This window comes from Quercus lobata, chromosome 11 (assembly GCF_001633185.2).
Source record: "Quercus lobata isolate SW786 chromosome 11, ValleyOak3.0 Primary Assembly, whole genome shotgun sequence".
Lineage (NCBI taxonomy): Eukaryota > Viridiplantae > Streptophyta > Magnoliopsida > Fagales > Fagaceae > Quercus > Quercus lobata.
In genome coordinates, this window is record NC_044914.1 from 511,151 (window position 1) to 528,963 (window position 17,813).

Sequence of the window (17,813 nt, forward strand, 5' to 3'; positions counted from 1 at the left end):
ATGAACTACGTGCTGTGATATAATGTGGATTAATTGGGTATGTTAAATTTGTGTATCAAGTTTTTTCATTAATTTGTATTGATTCAGATGTTTCTCAAAAAAAAGTTTTTTCATTAGTTCTTGTTCTTACTTTCTATTTTCTTATAACGTAATTGGCAGTCTATTAGGAGTATAAGATTTTGTTATTGGTTCATCAGATACTTGTCAACTTATGAGTAAATAATTTTTGTCATTTTTATAGTTTAAAATCGTTATTTTATTAGCATCATTTTTAATTGTAATTATTTAGCATTTACTTTTATTAGATTTAGACTTTAGAAATGAATCGTTAACACAGAAATGTCAAAACATTTTTCAAGTTATGAAATATTGCACTTTAAAGTAGAATTTGTTATATAATATCGTGCTAAGCAAGTTAATATCAGACAAAATAATGAATTATTAATAATCTTTGAGGCACTTGCTAGCTAGGCCTATATTATATAGGATATTTATCACTTGAATTTTTCTCCAATCATTTCCAAATTAAACAATTGTTGATTTGTGAAAACAGAGAGAAGCCACAATTATTGAGGAGACCACTTTATATCGTATAAGATCATGTTAGAATGTTACTCCTTTAACCTATGATTAAGCAACATTTGCGAAATTTAATCCGTTTCATAATGCAAAGTGAATTTGTTTCTTCCAATTTCTAGCATTGTAGCTATAGCGTGGTTGATGCCAAAATCTACACTCTTAAAACCTTATTTTCCACACTATTATTATATTAACTTTTATGCACTTGATTTAACAATATCAAAGTAGTATTTTTGATTGATCATGTAACCTCCATACTCCATAAAAAGGCAGCTGTCATTAAGGATCTGCATTGGCCAACCATTCCAACAGCGTAAGCTAGCAAAATCATGAGAAACCAAATTTGACAAGTGAAATCTGGCGAAATAATCTGATATTTGGAATGATAAACATAATTTTAGCCTAGAATTTCGATAATTTAAGTGCGGCTTAGGTATGGAAAGAGCAAGCGAAATGAATTGGAATATATATATCAAATACAATATTGGTATTCACAAGTTAGATGGCATGCAGGATTTCTATCTTTATCTACCTATACTTTCTAAATTTTGTCTGCCTATGCTGAGCTAATATTACATCTTAATCCAAAAGCAGGGCTTAATTAATTATACATTAAAGGTGGGATGGCCGTGGATGAGCTTTGAAGAACAAGAAAATATAGCAGCATCACGCCAGGAAAATTTTAACTCATAATATAATTGAAAAATTACACATTACTGAACTTGCGTTCACGTTACACAGAAAGGTACACAAAATCCAAGCCAACCTTGCATGGTAGAGCACTATTCCTTCTGGATGAAAGAAAGAACAAGATCTGTGTGTACAGAGAAGAGTTGTGTGTCCACAAAAAGCTGCTTGCCGTGATAGAGAGGAGGAAAAAAAAATTAGTACGATTTTTAATACTCTCCATAATAAAGATCATTAGGAGTAAGAATTAAAACAAGGTTCAAAAGGTTAAAATCAAATGGTGATTGTCTGCATTTATTCTAAACAAGTAATTTAACGAAACCATGATGTGTGCCTTCAAATTAACATCATAAACTCACATGAACATGAATAAGGTTTGGAAAAGATGCCATCAAATATGCCTTTTTAAGATGCAGTCAGATTTTTATTTTTTTTTTAATAAATTGGTAAGTGTCATTGACCTAATGGTCGTTTACTCCTTTTAAGATGTTAGCCTCTTTCTTTGACGAATTCTTGCCCAGGAAAATAAAAATAAAAACTATCTCAAATGGAGGGGGGGGGGGGTGGTGGGGACCCTAGCCCAACCTGTTTGCAAGATAACTTCTCAAATAATCTCAATAAGAAATAGAAATGGGTTACACAAACTAGTGTGTAAATCATGTTGGAAACAAAACACACCTTCATAAATGGTCGATCACGACTGGGGAATGAGTCAATGAAACTCTCCTTCAAAAGCAATGATACCTATAAAGTAGAAGGAATTTAGTGTCAGATCTGTTTCAACATATTTTGTAGTTTGCTAAAGTGAATCATGAAGAGATTGTTTGCTATTCAAAATTTTTTGATAATTGAGGGGAGGGGGGATTTGAAACCTGGACATCTCCGTTGGAAACACTAGGAGTTGCCAATTGAGCTACAAGGCTCTTGACGTTTGTTATTCAACATTACAAGTCAAATAATCATGCAATTTCTGCATCTATTTTTGCAAGCTTGCTGCATATGGAAGTCCTTGTGCACCTTCACTTTCATGCTAAACAAAATGGACTTCAGGTGGTACTCTAATCCCTTGCTAATTTCTAAATCTCACTTCTGCAAAAAATTCTAATCCCTATCCTACTATCTTAGTGCTATCTCTGCCACCACTTAAATATCTGATCTAGATTAGGAAGATATTGTGAAAGTTTTTCTTGACAAGTAATGATTGCATATATTGCATTGAGTAAAGCCAGTTCTTCCAAAAACGTAGTTACTATGACAGAAATAAAAGAATAATCGATGTTTAAAGATGCCACCAACTAATAGAAAGCAGTCAAATAAAAATTTCCTAACATTCCAATCAGGGAAAAAATACAAACCTTATCATCATTGGATTGAACATTTGTAATTGTGTGGGAACGAAGGTTAGAGCAAAGAGAATCCAAGTAAGACCTTAGCACTGCTAGGAAACCCTTTGCTGCTTCGACCTACATATCACAAACATAGATACAAAAACAACAGTGAGCAGACCATCAAATACTGTTTTTATAATTCAATAGTTACAATGAGGGAGGTGATTTGAACCCTAGATGTCTCCGTTGGAAACATCAGGAGGTGTCAACTAGTTATGTTACAATGGAGAACAAACCATCAAATACCATTGTCACGTCATTCAAGGTAAGAATCTCATCTCAAGTATAAAGAACATGGCGAATTGGTCGTCCTTGATATTTGATATAAGAAATAAAATATATTGCTTTGTGTCAATCATGTCACCAACCAAACTAATATGGTTCAATCAAGATAAGAAGTTAATTTTAAAAAGAAGGCAGTTAACCAAAACCTACATTCTCAAAAAATAGAAATTTTTCCAAAAAAATAATTGATTAAGATAATATGGGAATATATACATATTACAACAGGCACAGCAAAAGGCATAGGACAATGGCAATCTTATGGACAAAGTAGTAACAACACAGACCATTGGGAGGCATTCTGTGAGGCTTGTGACAGGAAAAGATCTTCACTTTGCGCAAGGATGTAAGAGGTCAAATCAGTAAAAGGGTGGAAACCCACAGACAAAGGGTAATAGTGAGTTTGGAAGTAGCTTTTTGATTAAAGTTGGTTGAAAATATAATTGTACACAGAAAAGGTGGGACTTTAAAAAGCTGCACATAAGCAAATAAGCTAAAAAGCTAAAAGAAGAAGCTGTTGGCAAATGCACACATCTATCTTGTACATTTGTTATCGCCATGTGGCCAGTACCAAAAATACCATCAAGAAAACTCATGAATCTCATGTAGCATTAATGGGAAATGCATAAAGCCATTGTTGGAACCATAATGAACTCGTGGCAATGAGAAACTACAGAATCAGCTATACCAAATGCAACATTGGCAGTCAACTAGACTCCAGGTGCCTACAGTTCTCATATCACAAAAAAAAAAAAAAAAGTTGCTACTGATACGATCTTTCTAAAGAAATTTACTGTGACAACCAAGGGCTTCCTGCTAGCCCAGATATATGTCAATAACACTAAAAGCATGCAAGAATGGAGAACAAGTAGATTTGGCCAGGGGAAGGAGGGTGCAAAGGAACAGTGAGGACCAAACATATCAGGCAAAAAAGCACACCTGCACTTCTGTGCATTCATACACTGGCCGTTTCTTCCCCAAATAACTTTCTCCAACAAGCTTTGCATGATAAGGACTCAACAAGGAAAATAACTCCCTCTGTTGTGGCAGTTGAGGTATCGACGGTGACTTCACCTAATGCATCAGAGGAATAATTATAAATAAGATAACTTGGTCACAAAGTCTAAGCTAAACAATAGGTCCAAATATATATTACTTACATTATGGAATTAAACAATGCAAAGTGACATAAAAGAGTGGCAGCAAACAAACATCACTAAAGGTGATATACAAATTTCATGATGCAAAAGAAAAGCATGCACTTAAATTGACTTTAACCTTTAAATTTGCTGACCAATATTACAGTGCCTTTTTCCTTGCATCAGGTTCCATGAGGACTCATGATCAAACCATTTCAGATTATTTTTAAACTGAAAACCAGAATAAAGTCTCTCCATGCCCATAAATACTAAAGAAGAACATACTCCAGGATCCAAGGGCCTCAAACCTCAAAGCCCAAGGAAAGGATGCTATCCAAATCTTGCCCAACGCATATCATAAGCAGATTGTTATCTTATGGTAAAACCATCCAAGGAGAAATTATCTTTTTTTTGATAGGTGATTTGTCACCATCCAACCTTGAAGTTGCTTGTCAAGCAACTTCAAGGGTCAGATAATTTCTTTTTCTCTTCGCCTCCTCCAAGGAGGAATTATCTGAACCTTGAAGTTGCTTGACAAGCAACAAATGCTATCATTTAAAAGAAACAAAAGACAACAATGAACAGAAAAATATTTATAATCTTCTATAAATCATCTGCCTTGTTCAACCACAATATTCTTTGGAAAAAATAAAACAGAAAAGAAAGACAAGAAACTTGAAAAGCATCAATCTAACCAAATCAAATTTCTGAAAAAGAAAAAAAATTACACACCTGATTCTTGTTGACATCAAGTAGAATGACATTTGTCAACTTTGACTGAACTTCATTGGTTTTGTTCTTTACACCAACCTGTAGATGAAAATTACTTATAGGAATCAATCAGATGTCAGCAGTAGTACTAACTAAAAAATTATGTCTAATATAATGGCTGGAAGACACATTTGGATTTATCTCCATCATAAGGACCCTGAAATTTCCCAACAATATAGATGCAGGAGCATCTAAGCCCAAAACAAAGAAGGCCCAATAGTTTATTTTGTCTAGCCCATAGTTATTATAAGACTAGTCTTTTATCACTCTATGTTATGTTTTATTTATTATTATGTCTTTACCAATTTTTTTTTTTTTTTTGAAAGTAATAAAAAGTTTTATTAGGAAAAAACAACAGACATCAGGTATACAGGAATTATACTAGATGAACATCTCAGCTAAGCTAGATGATAAAGAATAAAAAGTTTTAAAAGGTCATGCAACTAGCATGGGACTTTTAATAAAGTTGGATGGTTAGGATTTAATTGTTATATGTAAGATAGAGGCCTAGGATTCTAGGGTTACTAAAGGCTATTATAAATAGCCCCTTTTGTGTCATTGTAGGCAGCTTCTTCTTATCTAATTCACAAAAATTACAGATTTATGTTTTTCTTGAGCTCTTTGAGACTAGCAATTGATATTTGATTGTTCCAACTTCAATCCTATTATCTATTTCTTCGCCTTAATCTTGTTTGTAGTTGGAATTTCCTCTTAAACCCTTCTCCTACACTAGATCTAAGTTCTCCTCACCATATCAAGTATGCAGCATGCACTTGTACAAAGGAAACGCTGAATAAAAACAACCAAACTTGCACATTTATAGTCTAAAAAACCCATTCCTAATATTATTCTAAGAAGTTAAGTATAATAAGACACATTACAGTGTAACTAATGAACACTTACAATGTAAGGGACAGGTGCATCCAAAAAGTCCAGCATGTCATTTGGTAAAACCTGGATTTTGATGCACACGATTAAGACACAAAGAATAGTTTAATAGAAAAAAAAGTGTTAAAATAATCCCAAAAATTACAGTTCGCTTTAAAATTTTCAAAGGTCACAAGAAACCTATACCGGCATTAGCAGGCTTTGCCACTGGTAGGGGCGGATTAGAGGGATAATGGACAAAACTGAAGCAGATAAGATTCCCTGTACATCAAAGAATTTCAAAAATCCAATATAATCACCAAAGGTTCTGCTGCATTTTTGAAAACTAATAAAAAACAAATGAAAATCTAAATGATTCAAATATAACCTCAAAGGGTTTTGCAATGAAATACATTAAAGATGACATGTCAAACAAAACATCACAAATGCAACATTTTAAACCTGTATATTCTGAAAACTGCCCAAGCCCAACCGTTATAGGATAATCATCATGAATAAATATGCAGCCCATAACCATCCTAAATTTTTTGAAAGTGGGACTAAACTAACAATATTGCATTTCTCAGCAAACAAAATAATGTGGAGACTATACATCTTCATGAGATCATTATAAACATGACATGAGGCAAATTACATACCAGATTGGAACAAACAACCACAATCTGCTTTTCCAGCAGAGCTGCTGCAAACAATGTTAAGACCTGCACAGTGCAAGGAAAATCAATACCTATGCTTCAGCCATCATGTATACATTCTAATTACTGTTGATTCAATTTGAGATACTGGAAGAAACCACCATTTTACACTGATCCTTACAAATCAATATTAAAGATACAGGATATTAGCCACATTGAGAAAACATTGTAACAGAGACTAGAATTGTATACAGGAGACTTCAATGTTCAACGATTCATATTAACATTACACCTTTTTCTTTATGACATGGAACCTCACCAAGGGAAGGCCCCTTGGACCCACCCCTAGGGACTAAACCACAGATACAAAAATCCACCTGCTAGAACCACGCATCAAGTAATCTAGGGGAACTCCTAGTAGGGATCGACCACAGGATATCTGGGTCTACAACTCTTCTCAAGCCTCCAACCACTAGATTGCACCCTGACGGGTAACATTGCACCTATTATCCATATATATATAGAACAGTGATGAACAATTCCAGATATAAGTTTAAAAGATGAGCAGGACACAACTAAGCTATGAACAACACTAAAAACTATCATCCAGCAAAATTTCAAATATATTAGTTCAAAAACACCAATAAAAATCAACAGCAATCAGTAGCAGGGAGCACTAATAATAAAATACAAAGCTGGGTATCAACTTACATTCTCAAGTCGTAAGGAGCCACATATGCATGCAATAGCCCATACTGATAATGCAGATGCTTCCTCCTCCACCAAGAGTGCACCGTGTGCCTGATAAGAATAGACAACAATAAGATTCATATGACCTATCATGCCTACAATAACACGTAATATTTAACACCCCCCCCCCCCCCCCCCCCCCCCCCCCCCCCGGCCCTCATTTTTCCCTGGGCTGGTGGAAAGAAAGTTAACAAAAATATTGCTATAGAAAAAGGTTTAGCTAAAAATCACCACACCAGAAAAAGGTTGGGTTAATTCAACTGATCCTACAAAGTTATATATATAATTGAAATAATTTTATTTCAAAAGGGGAAATAGATCAAACACACAAAGTTTTCATCAGAATCTACCTCAGCAAACTCTAGACTTGTACTGCATGATCTCAAATTAATAGTTGAGCCAGCAATATGTAAAACTGTTTCATCTGGTCTATTATATTCCAAAGGATGCAGGTGCTCCAAAGGATGAAACCTAAGTGTTGAACCCCTGGCAGGGCAATGCAACCGGTAATACTCACATATGATCTGTAATGGCCCATGGTTGTTTGCCTGGAAAACCAGGGAAAATTCGTAAATTGTTGAGGAGATCCAGCTACAAGATTAAGAAGCAGACAGCTTATAAATATTTAAATGGATCTATTTAAAAAAGACGACTTGTTTGAACCTTAGCCCATTCAAGAATATCAATAAGGTCACTGGGATATTCCTGGCCAGAGAAAGACGCCTCTTCTGTCTCAGTATCGTCAGCATCACTTCTAAAATTTCTATCTTCACTAGGAGAACCCTGAAAACTGCATAAAACAATATTTATACATACATATATGGCATATATAAGCAGCTCACAATCATATGACTGCTTTTTTATTATTAAGGCATACACATGGCATACAATCATGTAACATCAATTCAAAATTTGTATTCACTATCATTAAAATGATTTACACACATATAACAGCATTTTTACTACCTACATTTGTCATGAAATAGGCAAGCAACTCTATAAAACAAGGCATTTACATGTCCTCCATTCACCTTAACATCAGATAATTTTTTTCACGTTACTTGTAAATCTACCAGTACCCTTCAGCCAATTTATAAAAATAATTTAAAAAAATAAAAAAATAAATCAAAGGATTATGGAGGGAAGGTAAAGATATTAAAAGAAAAAAAAAAGCATAGCTTACTGCAGGTTGTAGTCCCCCTTAAAGGAACAAAGCACATACCCTGAGTATGATATCGTTCCTATAACAGAATATACCGAATGATAGAGATATACCTAGAGGAAGATTCAGAGCTTTCATAGTGATAATACCGCAGGAGTGGCAGGACAGCATTTGGCAAACGCCTTTCTACCACTTGCTTGTTTGCTGAGCAATCATCCACATAGATATCACAATCTTCAGGGTTTGCAGTGCTAGATTCTCTTTTCGCTGATACCATCTCAGAATCTAGATCTATAGGAACAACAACATTATCATTGAGACCTTTCTTCAACAAGCAAAAGTCTCCCTCAAGCATTTCATGCTCTTCATGATTTGCATCATCTGTAACTCTTTCAAGTTTAGACTCTCTTAAACTTAATTCAGAAATTTCTGCTGTTCCGTGCAGCATGTCCTCCACTCTGTGATTCTGTATTACATCATCTGAATTTTCTTCTAAATTTTCTTCCTCCCTACAATCCTCAAGGGACTCTGGATTTAGAAGACCAATATCTTTTGTTAACCGTTCCAACCTTTCTTCTGTGAAGATGCTACAGGAAAATAGCAAGAAATGTCAAGATGAGCAATGTTCACATGAAAAAAAAGAGAGTATATTGTTGGCATTGATTAGTAAAGTGGAAGTAATAAATCAAGTAAAATCTACTCCATCAAAGCATGAATATTAACCAAATTTCTCCTTTCCCCATTTCATAGTGATAAGATGGAGGAGCATATAATGCTCTTTGGTTTCTTCTGGGTTATTTACAGTTGGCATCTTGGAAGCCTTCTTGTTTAATATAGAATAAAATTATCAAAGAGGAATAGGAGGGCTTTCAAAGCCAACAGTCTAGGGTAAGATCTAAAAAGGATTCCACGTAGCCTTGTTCTCCTCAGTTTCAATTTTTCCTCTTAGAATAGCCTCAGGTATATTCTAGGATAGATGCTTCAGAATATAAATTGTATTCTTTCCTTATCCTTTTTCCTTTCTCTTAAGAGTGGTCTCTGTTGGTATGCTTCATGTGTACTTGGGTTATGCCCTATTCTTGGAAGCTCCTGATAAAGTTTTGTTGCTTACAGTCTCTCCAAAGTGCAAGGGCCACTAGGAGGGGAAGGGGGGGTGGGGGGGAACTGTTTAATATTCTCCTCACAAAGAGGTCAAACCATATCATTTCACCTGCAAAACTATATCTCAGTTGCAGGAAACATGTACTGTTTAAAGCCTCCTGATGCAGCAATGGAAGATTGAATTGTTATTACTTTGCAAATTTGCCTATTTAATAATTATTTTATGGGGTCCACATGTGAAGTCCAATTGAAGTAAAAATCATGTATTTTTAACAGTTTATGTATGAGTCTTTTAGAGATTTAAAAAAAAAAAAAAAAAAATTATTTGAGTTTTTCTTTTATTAGTTATGGTCTACTATTCCCACGAATTAAGGGTATTTTGATAGTTTAGAATTAAGAATTTTCTAAGAGATTTTAAGTATCTTAAATTTTATTTTCTTTGAGCCCAATTTTGTCTTTTGTTAGGTTTTTTGTTTATTAGTGAAACTAGGACCACTAGTACAAGAAAAGGTCCTTATATATATATTTGTTCTCAAAGGAGAAGTTAAATATAAAATTATTGATTGTTTTGAGCACAGAGGCATGTTAGACTTTGTGTGTCCTTTTCTCCCCTTTTTGTTCTCTATTGTCCTCTTCTTCTTCTCTTGTGGTACTGTATTTTTTTTTTTTTTTTTTGATAGGTAAAGAGTAGAGATAACTGTTCATAGGTACAGTTCATACAACCTCTGAACACCATAAAAAAGCCTCTCTTTTCTTCTTCCTTTCAACCCCAAATCAAACCCTTCTTTTACCTATCAAAACCCTAAACCCTACATACTTTCTTCAACCAAATAGCCATCAATTAACTCATCAGCTCACATTTTAATTCCTAACACAACCCCATAACCCTTTCTTCAACAACTCTAAATCCTATTTCCTGGATTCCTCCTAAACTTTAACCCACCACAACCACAAGTGGACAAATTCCCCATTTTGTTCTACGTTGCCTCATATCAATATCACATGTGGTTCCACCTTACAATCAGCAACATGTGCTAATCCAGCTTTTTCTTTTTTCAAATCCATTCACTAAACTTCCTTTAGGTACATAGCATATTGGATATATGTTTTATATTTATTACTGCAATTTTTAAACCAAAAGTAAGTTGATCAAATAGGTATATAAACACACCTATTCAGTACACCAAAATGCAATTCGAAGAAGGGAAGCCTCGAGAGAATGCAATAACATCTCTTTGTGGTTAATATATGACGACTTAAAGGTGGGCAAGCAGGTTGTTTATCTGAAATCATGGAAAGCAATCCAAAGGGCTTTTGTACAAGTTCTTCAACTAACACACAGCATCCATACATTGTTGAATCATCAGCCACCTATTAAAAAAATGCACAGGTATGCGTTAGTTAGAAAACAAAAAAGAAACAGATCACATAATTAAACTGGAAGGAAAATAGAAAAACATGTCATGCAAATAATCTAAATCTATTAAAGTAAAACAGAGATTATAGCTCAAATAGGCCACATAAGCAGCAAATACAGCAAGTATTTAAGTGCATACCCCTACCAGAGGTAATAAAAACTAAAAATTAATAGTACATAATTGTCTTAGTTCTTGCTTGTCTTCAAGGAATTCTTCCTCCTTGGGCATAAAACACAACTCCAAACAATCTTTAAATGACATAACTCAATATACCAATTCATTACAAAATGAGAAACTTCAAACATACTTACTTAGTAAATTAATAGTTATTTCCCAAAATATCAGCCAACACTTGAATTCTGTGTCTCTGACTCTAGCATCAAATATGGAATTTCTTGGGGAGGCTGGTGTTCAGATACTGTTGGGGGTCCTTATGGAATGCGCCCAAGAAAAAATCAGAAACAGATAGGCCAGATTTGCTAGATTTGTTTGGTTTGAGGTACGAGATAGAACTGGAACTCGTTTTCGGTATTATCTTTGGTGTGGTGATACAACATTTAAGGATAGGTATCCGGAGTTATTCATAATTGCTATGAATAGAGATGCAATGGTGACAGATTACATGGAAGTCATACGACTGTATTTATTGGAACCCATTATTTCTTAGAGTGGTACAAGCCTGGGAATAAAAATCTATGGCTCAATTCTTGGATGATGTATAAGCTATAGTTTTTCAAGAGGGAGACAACAAGGTGGTTTTGTCCCTTTCGAAAGCCATGATTTTCTAGTCAAAAGTTGGTACAAGGCCTAGGGGGTGGGGAGTGATAGCCCATTTTCATGTAGAAGAATATGGAAAGTCAGAGCTCTACCAAGAGTGTTTTTCTTAATTAATTGGACCAGTGTTATGGGTATTCATAACGACTGATAATTTAAGAAAGCAGGGCATAATTATTACTGATTGGTGTTGCATGTGTAAGTCAAATGGAGGAGTCTGTCAATCATATGTTTCTAAATTGTAATGTTGCTTGGGAATTGTAGACTCTTGTTCTCTGCAAGTTTAGGGTGAGTGGACTACGCCAAGCTCAATGATTGAACTATGGTATGTTGGAAAGGGCATTCCAGCAATTCCTTTATGTTCAAAGTGGAGCATCTGGGGAGAAAGGAATGCATGAACTTCTGAAGGAAATTAGATATCAGTAGTTTTTGGAGGTGGGGTATGATTGGGAGTCAGCTGCTAGCTCATCTTCTTCTACAAATTTTTTAGAGCTCCAAGATAGATCGATTTTAGGTATTAATTTTTTTGTTTTCCCATGTTCAGCTCTTCCTTTGTATACAACCCATGTAGTAGGATTACATGCACGTTTTTAATGAAATTTATTTACTTATAAATAACATTTGGCGAATCTAGCAGGTTGTTACACCTAGAAATTCTGGGGCAGAATCTCAAAATCTGTGGGGATTGCAACCTGGTCCACTCAATTGGAGCACGCATGATCTTGGCATAAAAGATTAATAAGAACTCAAATATTCTCTTCTGAATTGATGGCTCCTCAAATGATAACACCCTTTTCTCCAAATTGGGCTACAGCTCCTTTGGAACCTTCAGAGGGGTTTCAAAACTCATCTACATTCAATACTCATATTAGATTTTTTTTTTTTTTTTTAAGAAATAATTACAACATGCTACTATCTCCGCAGTTCGAACCCTTTCCCCCCTAGACCCCCAAGCACTTTGTACATAGAGAGGTGCCAATTCAGCTACAAGGCCTTTGGCAATACTCATTAGATTGATCAATTCTTAAAAAACATACTCATTAATTGGGTAATTCTTTGAGAAATTACAGACAATACTGGACAAAGTTTTTGGTTGATTGTAAACAACTAACAAAGTGTGATGCATGTCAAAACAAACAGATTTTGAAGTTTTAGCACTAAGATAGAGTATGTATGGGTATGTGACGAAGGGATGGGGTTCAGCACACAATTGGGGTTCACCATCAATGCAGTAATTGAAGATGGACAAAACTGCGGTTGTTTGAATTATCAACTAACGTGCTCATAATTGTATAAGCTATGCTAAAAAGTAACTTAAAGAGCAATCAAGTTTAATAATCATCAAAGAACCACACTTGATGACTGCACAATGGGAATATATATATATATATATATATATATTTATATTCTACAACTACAGAAAAATATAGCTATCCAGGCAGAATTCTAAACCATAGAATTAAAACGCCCTATACATCAAGATCAGTATCGTTATTTGAAGTAGCTAGAAACCTGTCTCATCCCAAGAACAAGCAGAAATTTACAGGTCAAACAACAGGTTTCATAAGGTAACGGAGTAATAGAATTCTTGTTATGGAAAGGCAAACAATACATATACAAGAAGATGAAAACAAAGTGGCATAATATCTTACCTGTAACCGGAATACAAAGGAGAGGTCGCTTTGTTTAAAGTGCTCCTGTAGTATAAGCAATGAAATAGAGGATCAAACTTCTCCTCAGTTATAATGGAAGCTATTAAGACTACAAAATTGTAAGGAAAAAACATTAAACTTGGTAAACATAAATTATTAAAAGGAACAAGAAAATAACTTGAACTAGCTGAAGATTAAGGAATTCTCATGATGGTAAGCTGTCACATCATATAGTAAAGTACCTGCCCAAGAAGAATTTCATTCAACTCACTCATGGAAGGAGTTCTATCGATAGCATGAACCTGAAATCACATATCTCCAAGTTTTAGAAACACCATGTAAAAGCTCACACTACTCTATGAACAAACAAAAAGAAAATATACTTTGAGTACTAAAATACACGAACAAAGAAACAAAATCAGTGACTAAACTCTCAAACATCAAACCAGTTAAGTACATAGACATATAGATATTTAACTTCTTAAAAACATCAAGAAACATGCTCACATGAAGTTTCAGTTGTACCAAAATTCTACTCTTTACATAAACTGCGTGAGTGTACTAGTCACCACAGTTGAAGACAATATTTTCTTGTTGACAATAATACACAACCCCTTTTTCATTTTCAGGTTTTATATCAAAGAGAAAAAATAGGCTAGAACCCCCCCCCCCCCCCAAGCCCATCACTCCCATGACTGGAACTAGACCAAGAACTGCTCCTTAGTAAAGGGTGGAGGTAACACTTGCCTACGAGGGTCAGTAAGATGGCAACTGAATGGACTCACAACTCACAAGAGGATTTTTGTTGTGTCAGTAAGATGGCAACTAAATAAACTTCACCCATAGCTACATTTTATGAATCCTTAACAGCTAAATAACTAGAAGTCATGAGCAAATAAAAGCATAGTTCCTAACTTTCAAACACACAAACTGATCATTCAATAAATAGATCCATCGAGCATACACCCAACCTCCAGGCCTCCAGGGAAGCAAAATGAAAGAAGATCTTTGTATTTAAGAGGCAGCTGCTTTTCTGGAGGGTAAACAAATAAGACCTGAAAACAGAAAACAATAATATGTATATATCATATCAAATTCTTAAACAAAGATCCAAATGTAAATGAATTCAATATTTCTCAAGAATAATGCCCAACCTGGGGTTCAACGTTTGGTTCTACACGTGATTGATTCTGAGAACTTAGTGCGCTTCGCAATCTTCCAGAACCTTCAGACTTTCTGGCAATGTATTGCCTATGAAGTGCTTGAATATCACAGTTAGGATGAAGCCCGACAACTACCATGCTCTCAAAAAGCCTTGTTGGCTCCTTTAAAGACCTATGATCCTGCACACTTGAATAGGAGAGATGTTACAGAAACACTGCAGACAGTTTTTCATTTTTAATAGTAAATGTCTGATGATTAAAGGATACAAAGCACATAAAGAAAACACCAACAATGGCCTTTATCAGTCATCATACTGCTATAATTAAATAACAAGCAGGATGGAATAACTATATAAACTCAAACTTGGAAAACACTTCAGTGACAGCCTGTTGAACTTCCTCCATGGAGAATTTGGAGGAGTCCACTGAAACAAAATAGCATACCAAGTATTGTAGCTGACAGCTTGCCCATTGCCGCTTCTGGCTAGTCAGAACTTCCGGATTGTAATTTGCACTTTTCACTGCAGGAGGCTGTGAGAATCCTTTTAGCACTCTTGAGAATTGACGCTGCAGTTTTTCAATTGGGCTACCCCCAGTATCATCTTTTGATGAAAACACCACAGATGGCCGAGGCGAACGAGAAGCAGTGGCAGCAGCAGCTGCCGCAGCAACAGCTCTTGCAACATCATCCCTTGTCTGCATGAAGAATGAAGCACCCCAACCCGGACTACCTGTCTCTTCACTATTAGTCATCCTAAATATTTCTCTCCACCTACAAACACAATAATCCAAGTCTGAGACACACAAAATCACTAGCTAGATTACTTATCAAAAAAAAAAATCACTAGCTAAATAAAAAAGTAAATATTTGCAAAAATACAAAGCTTGCCTTGATATTCAAGATATTAATCTGACCCCCAGAACTAGAAGCCACTAGCCAAATAGTTTGCCTAGCAACAAACAACAGTGGTAACAACTCTGAGAAGAGATTTCCGCATGACTGAAATTCTCAAGCAACTATTAAATTGACCCTTTATTTCAAGACAACATAGAGCATAGAAATGAAAGGTAATTCCTGATTTTACTCATGAAGACACTTTCGAACTGCTAAAGAAACACTTTCTTGTTTTTTTTTTTTTTTTTTTTTTTTTTTTAAACCTTCCCAGAAATTCCCAATACAGGTTTAGATTGTGATTTCATTGGCAAATGGAAAAAAAAAAAACTTGTTTCTTGCAGGTTTAGATTGTGTAACCGGTAGGGACGGAGGTCTGGGATCCAAACACAGTAGGTGCATGTGTAAGTCACCAATAAAATCTGTAGCCAGTGCACAAAGCTCTCACTTTTGTGGAGTTCAATATAGGTGATTGGTAATGGTAGGCAACCTTAACTGGAGAGACTGATTCCGGGATGTGTAAGTGTCACTCACCAAAAAAAAATTTTCCTGCTCCCAAAGTTTTTGGACAAAGTATATGTTGTTGTATAAGTGAAATTGTCCGTAAAAAATCTAACCGTGTACACAATTCCTTCTAGTTCAACTCCATAAGTGAGTGTTTGTGTGAGTATATATACATAGATACAGACACATGCGTAATTAGTAAGAGTTTCATCAAAAGTTTCTGATGAAGCTATTAATAAAGATGCAAGCTTGTAGACCAATTCAACAGCTTTTTGAAAAAAAGAAGAAGATTAAACTAAGGTGATTTTTCGATCAGTTAATTTCCTTTCATCCAACTCTGACAGTTACACCAAGCTAAGAAAAATCAAAAGGGCAAACCCCCGCCCCCCCAAAAAAAAAACCTACAAATTTCACCACCTATCAGACATGAATTTCATAACCAAATCAATTCAACAACTTTTAACCACAGAATCAATCTAACCCACAAGCATTAATTATCAATTCAAACACAGCACAGCACAGCACCAAAGAAAAAGGAGGTTGAACATCACAAAATTGAATGAAAAACATAAAAAATAAATAAAAATAAAAAGAGCCATCAGTAAAGAAAAAACAGAAATGAAACCAAACTCACCTTTCAAATAACCGATAATCACACACACACACACAGAGAAAAGAAGAAGAAGAAGAAGGAAGTTTAGGCGGCCATAGCAGAGCTCTGTTTCTGTAAAAGGTCCTCAAAGAGAGAGAAGAAGGATTTGTGATAAAAATAGATTAATTAGCTTAATTAATAATGGAAGTTTTTCCAAAGAAGAAATAATAATGTATTTAATATGTTCGAGAAAATGTGTGTGAGAGAGATAGGACCCCTCTAGTCTCTCGTATGTGTCGAAACTGCAAAATTATAAGAAAGGAAAGTGAGAGAGGAGAGGCCGGCCAGTTTCTTCTTTGTTGTGTTGTGTTTTGTCCGTGTTTTTATCTTCACATAACTACATTTTCCTACATAAGCATCCAATGACTTCCTTTCTTTCTTTCTTTTTTTCCTTATTTGGACAAAGTGTTTTTTTTTTTTTTTTTTAAGGCTAAAATGTAAAATTGATCTTCTAACTTTCTTCAAATTTCATTCCAATTTTCTAACTTTGAGTCTTTTAAATTCCAGATTTATTCAATTAAGACTTTTCCGTTAACTTTTGTTAAAAAATTTTGAAAAAAAAATAAAATATTTTTCAATCATTAATTAAATTTTTTTAATTTAAAATTTTTGAAGAAAATTTTATAAAATTGAAAAATTAACCATAACATGTAACAAAAATTGATGGAAAAGTCTTAATTAAATAAACTTGAAAGTTAGAAGACTACAATGAACACAAGTAAAGTTAAATGACTGAAATGAAACCTTAAGAAATTTAGAGGGTTAGATTTATATTTTACTGTTTTTTTAATGTCTTATCTAACTATTTGAAAATTATTTTCTTTGTGGGTTTTATTTGATAAATAAATAATTTATCTTTTAAATAAGTCATATAACTAAAGTACATATAATGATATATCTTATTTGTTTTGTTTATTTGAAAAATTGAATTATGTAGTTTCTAATCCATGTAATGTGCTGAAATTTTAATTAAAAATATTTATATAGATTATATATTTAATTAATAAGTTTTAATAAATAAAATAAAACTTTGACTAATTTTATATGTTATTTCTTATTTTTAAAAATATAACTTAATCATGTTACAGCTTTTCTAAAACTTCCTAGGGCATATTTTAATATAATATCAAAAATAAAATTTACACCTACAAATTTGGTCAAAAATAATTTTGGTCCTTTAAGTTTAAAATTAATCACTTTAGTCTGGAAACTTTGTTCAAAAATTATTTTGGTCCTTAAAGTTTGAAGTTGGTCATTTTAGTCCATTAATTTTGCACACAAATAATTTTAATCATTTAAAGACTCACTTAATTCAGTAACTTTGTCCAAAAATCACTCAAAACTATCAACTTATAGGATTAAAATGATTTTCGAGT

At 34.2% G+C, this 17,813-nt stretch overlaps 1 protein-coding gene across 2 annotated transcripts; it reads right to left on the bottom strand.

The window, feature by feature from the left end:
- Positions 1-1,013: 1,013 nt before the first annotated feature.
- On the bottom strand, positions 1,014-16,750 carry LOC115968107. 2 transcript variants are annotated; one of them, XM_031087355.1, is made up of 20 exons: positions 16,420-16,750; positions 15,279-15,339; positions 14,834-15,161; positions 14,381-14,569; positions 14,198-14,281; positions 13,469-13,528; positions 13,227-13,271; positions 10,554-10,753; positions 8,395-8,868; positions 7,783-7,909; positions 7,470-7,667; positions 7,081-7,170; positions 6,373-6,435; positions 5,921-5,995; positions 5,750-5,800; positions 4,808-4,885; positions 3,876-4,010; positions 2,622-2,729; positions 1,945-2,010; positions 1,014-1,430 (listed from the first exon to the last, which is right to left on the bottom strand). In XM_031087355.1, the coding sequence occupies exons 3-20, from the start codon at positions 15,140-15,142 to the stop codon at positions 1,362-1,364; spliced, it is 2,421 nt and encodes an 806-aa protein (XP_030943215.1). In that variant the 5' UTR covers positions 15,143-15,161; positions 15,279-15,339; positions 16,420-16,750; the 3' UTR covers positions 1,014-1,361. The 2 variants fall into 2 exon arrangements, with proteins under 2 accessions (XP_030943215.1, XP_030943216.1); XM_031087356.1 differs by lacking the exon at positions 15,279-15,339.
- Between the last annotated feature and the right edge of the window lie 1,063 nt (positions 16,751-17,813).

Bases quoted from the DNA above. Each gene is read 5' to 3' on its own strand.
- LOC115968107 (XM_031087356.1), bottom strand. From the start codon at position 15,142: ATGACTAATAGTGAAGAGACAGGTAGTCCGGGTTGGGGTGCTTCATTC. The intron at 13,529-14,197 runs GTTGGGTGTATG...ATGTGATTTCAG, and splicing joins GCTTCCCTGGAGGCCTGGAG to GTTCATGCTATCGATAGAAC. The intron at 4,886-5,749 runs GTAAGTGTTCAT...TTTCATCTACAG, and splicing joins ATGCACCTGTCCCTTACATT to GTTGGTGTAAAGAACAAAAC.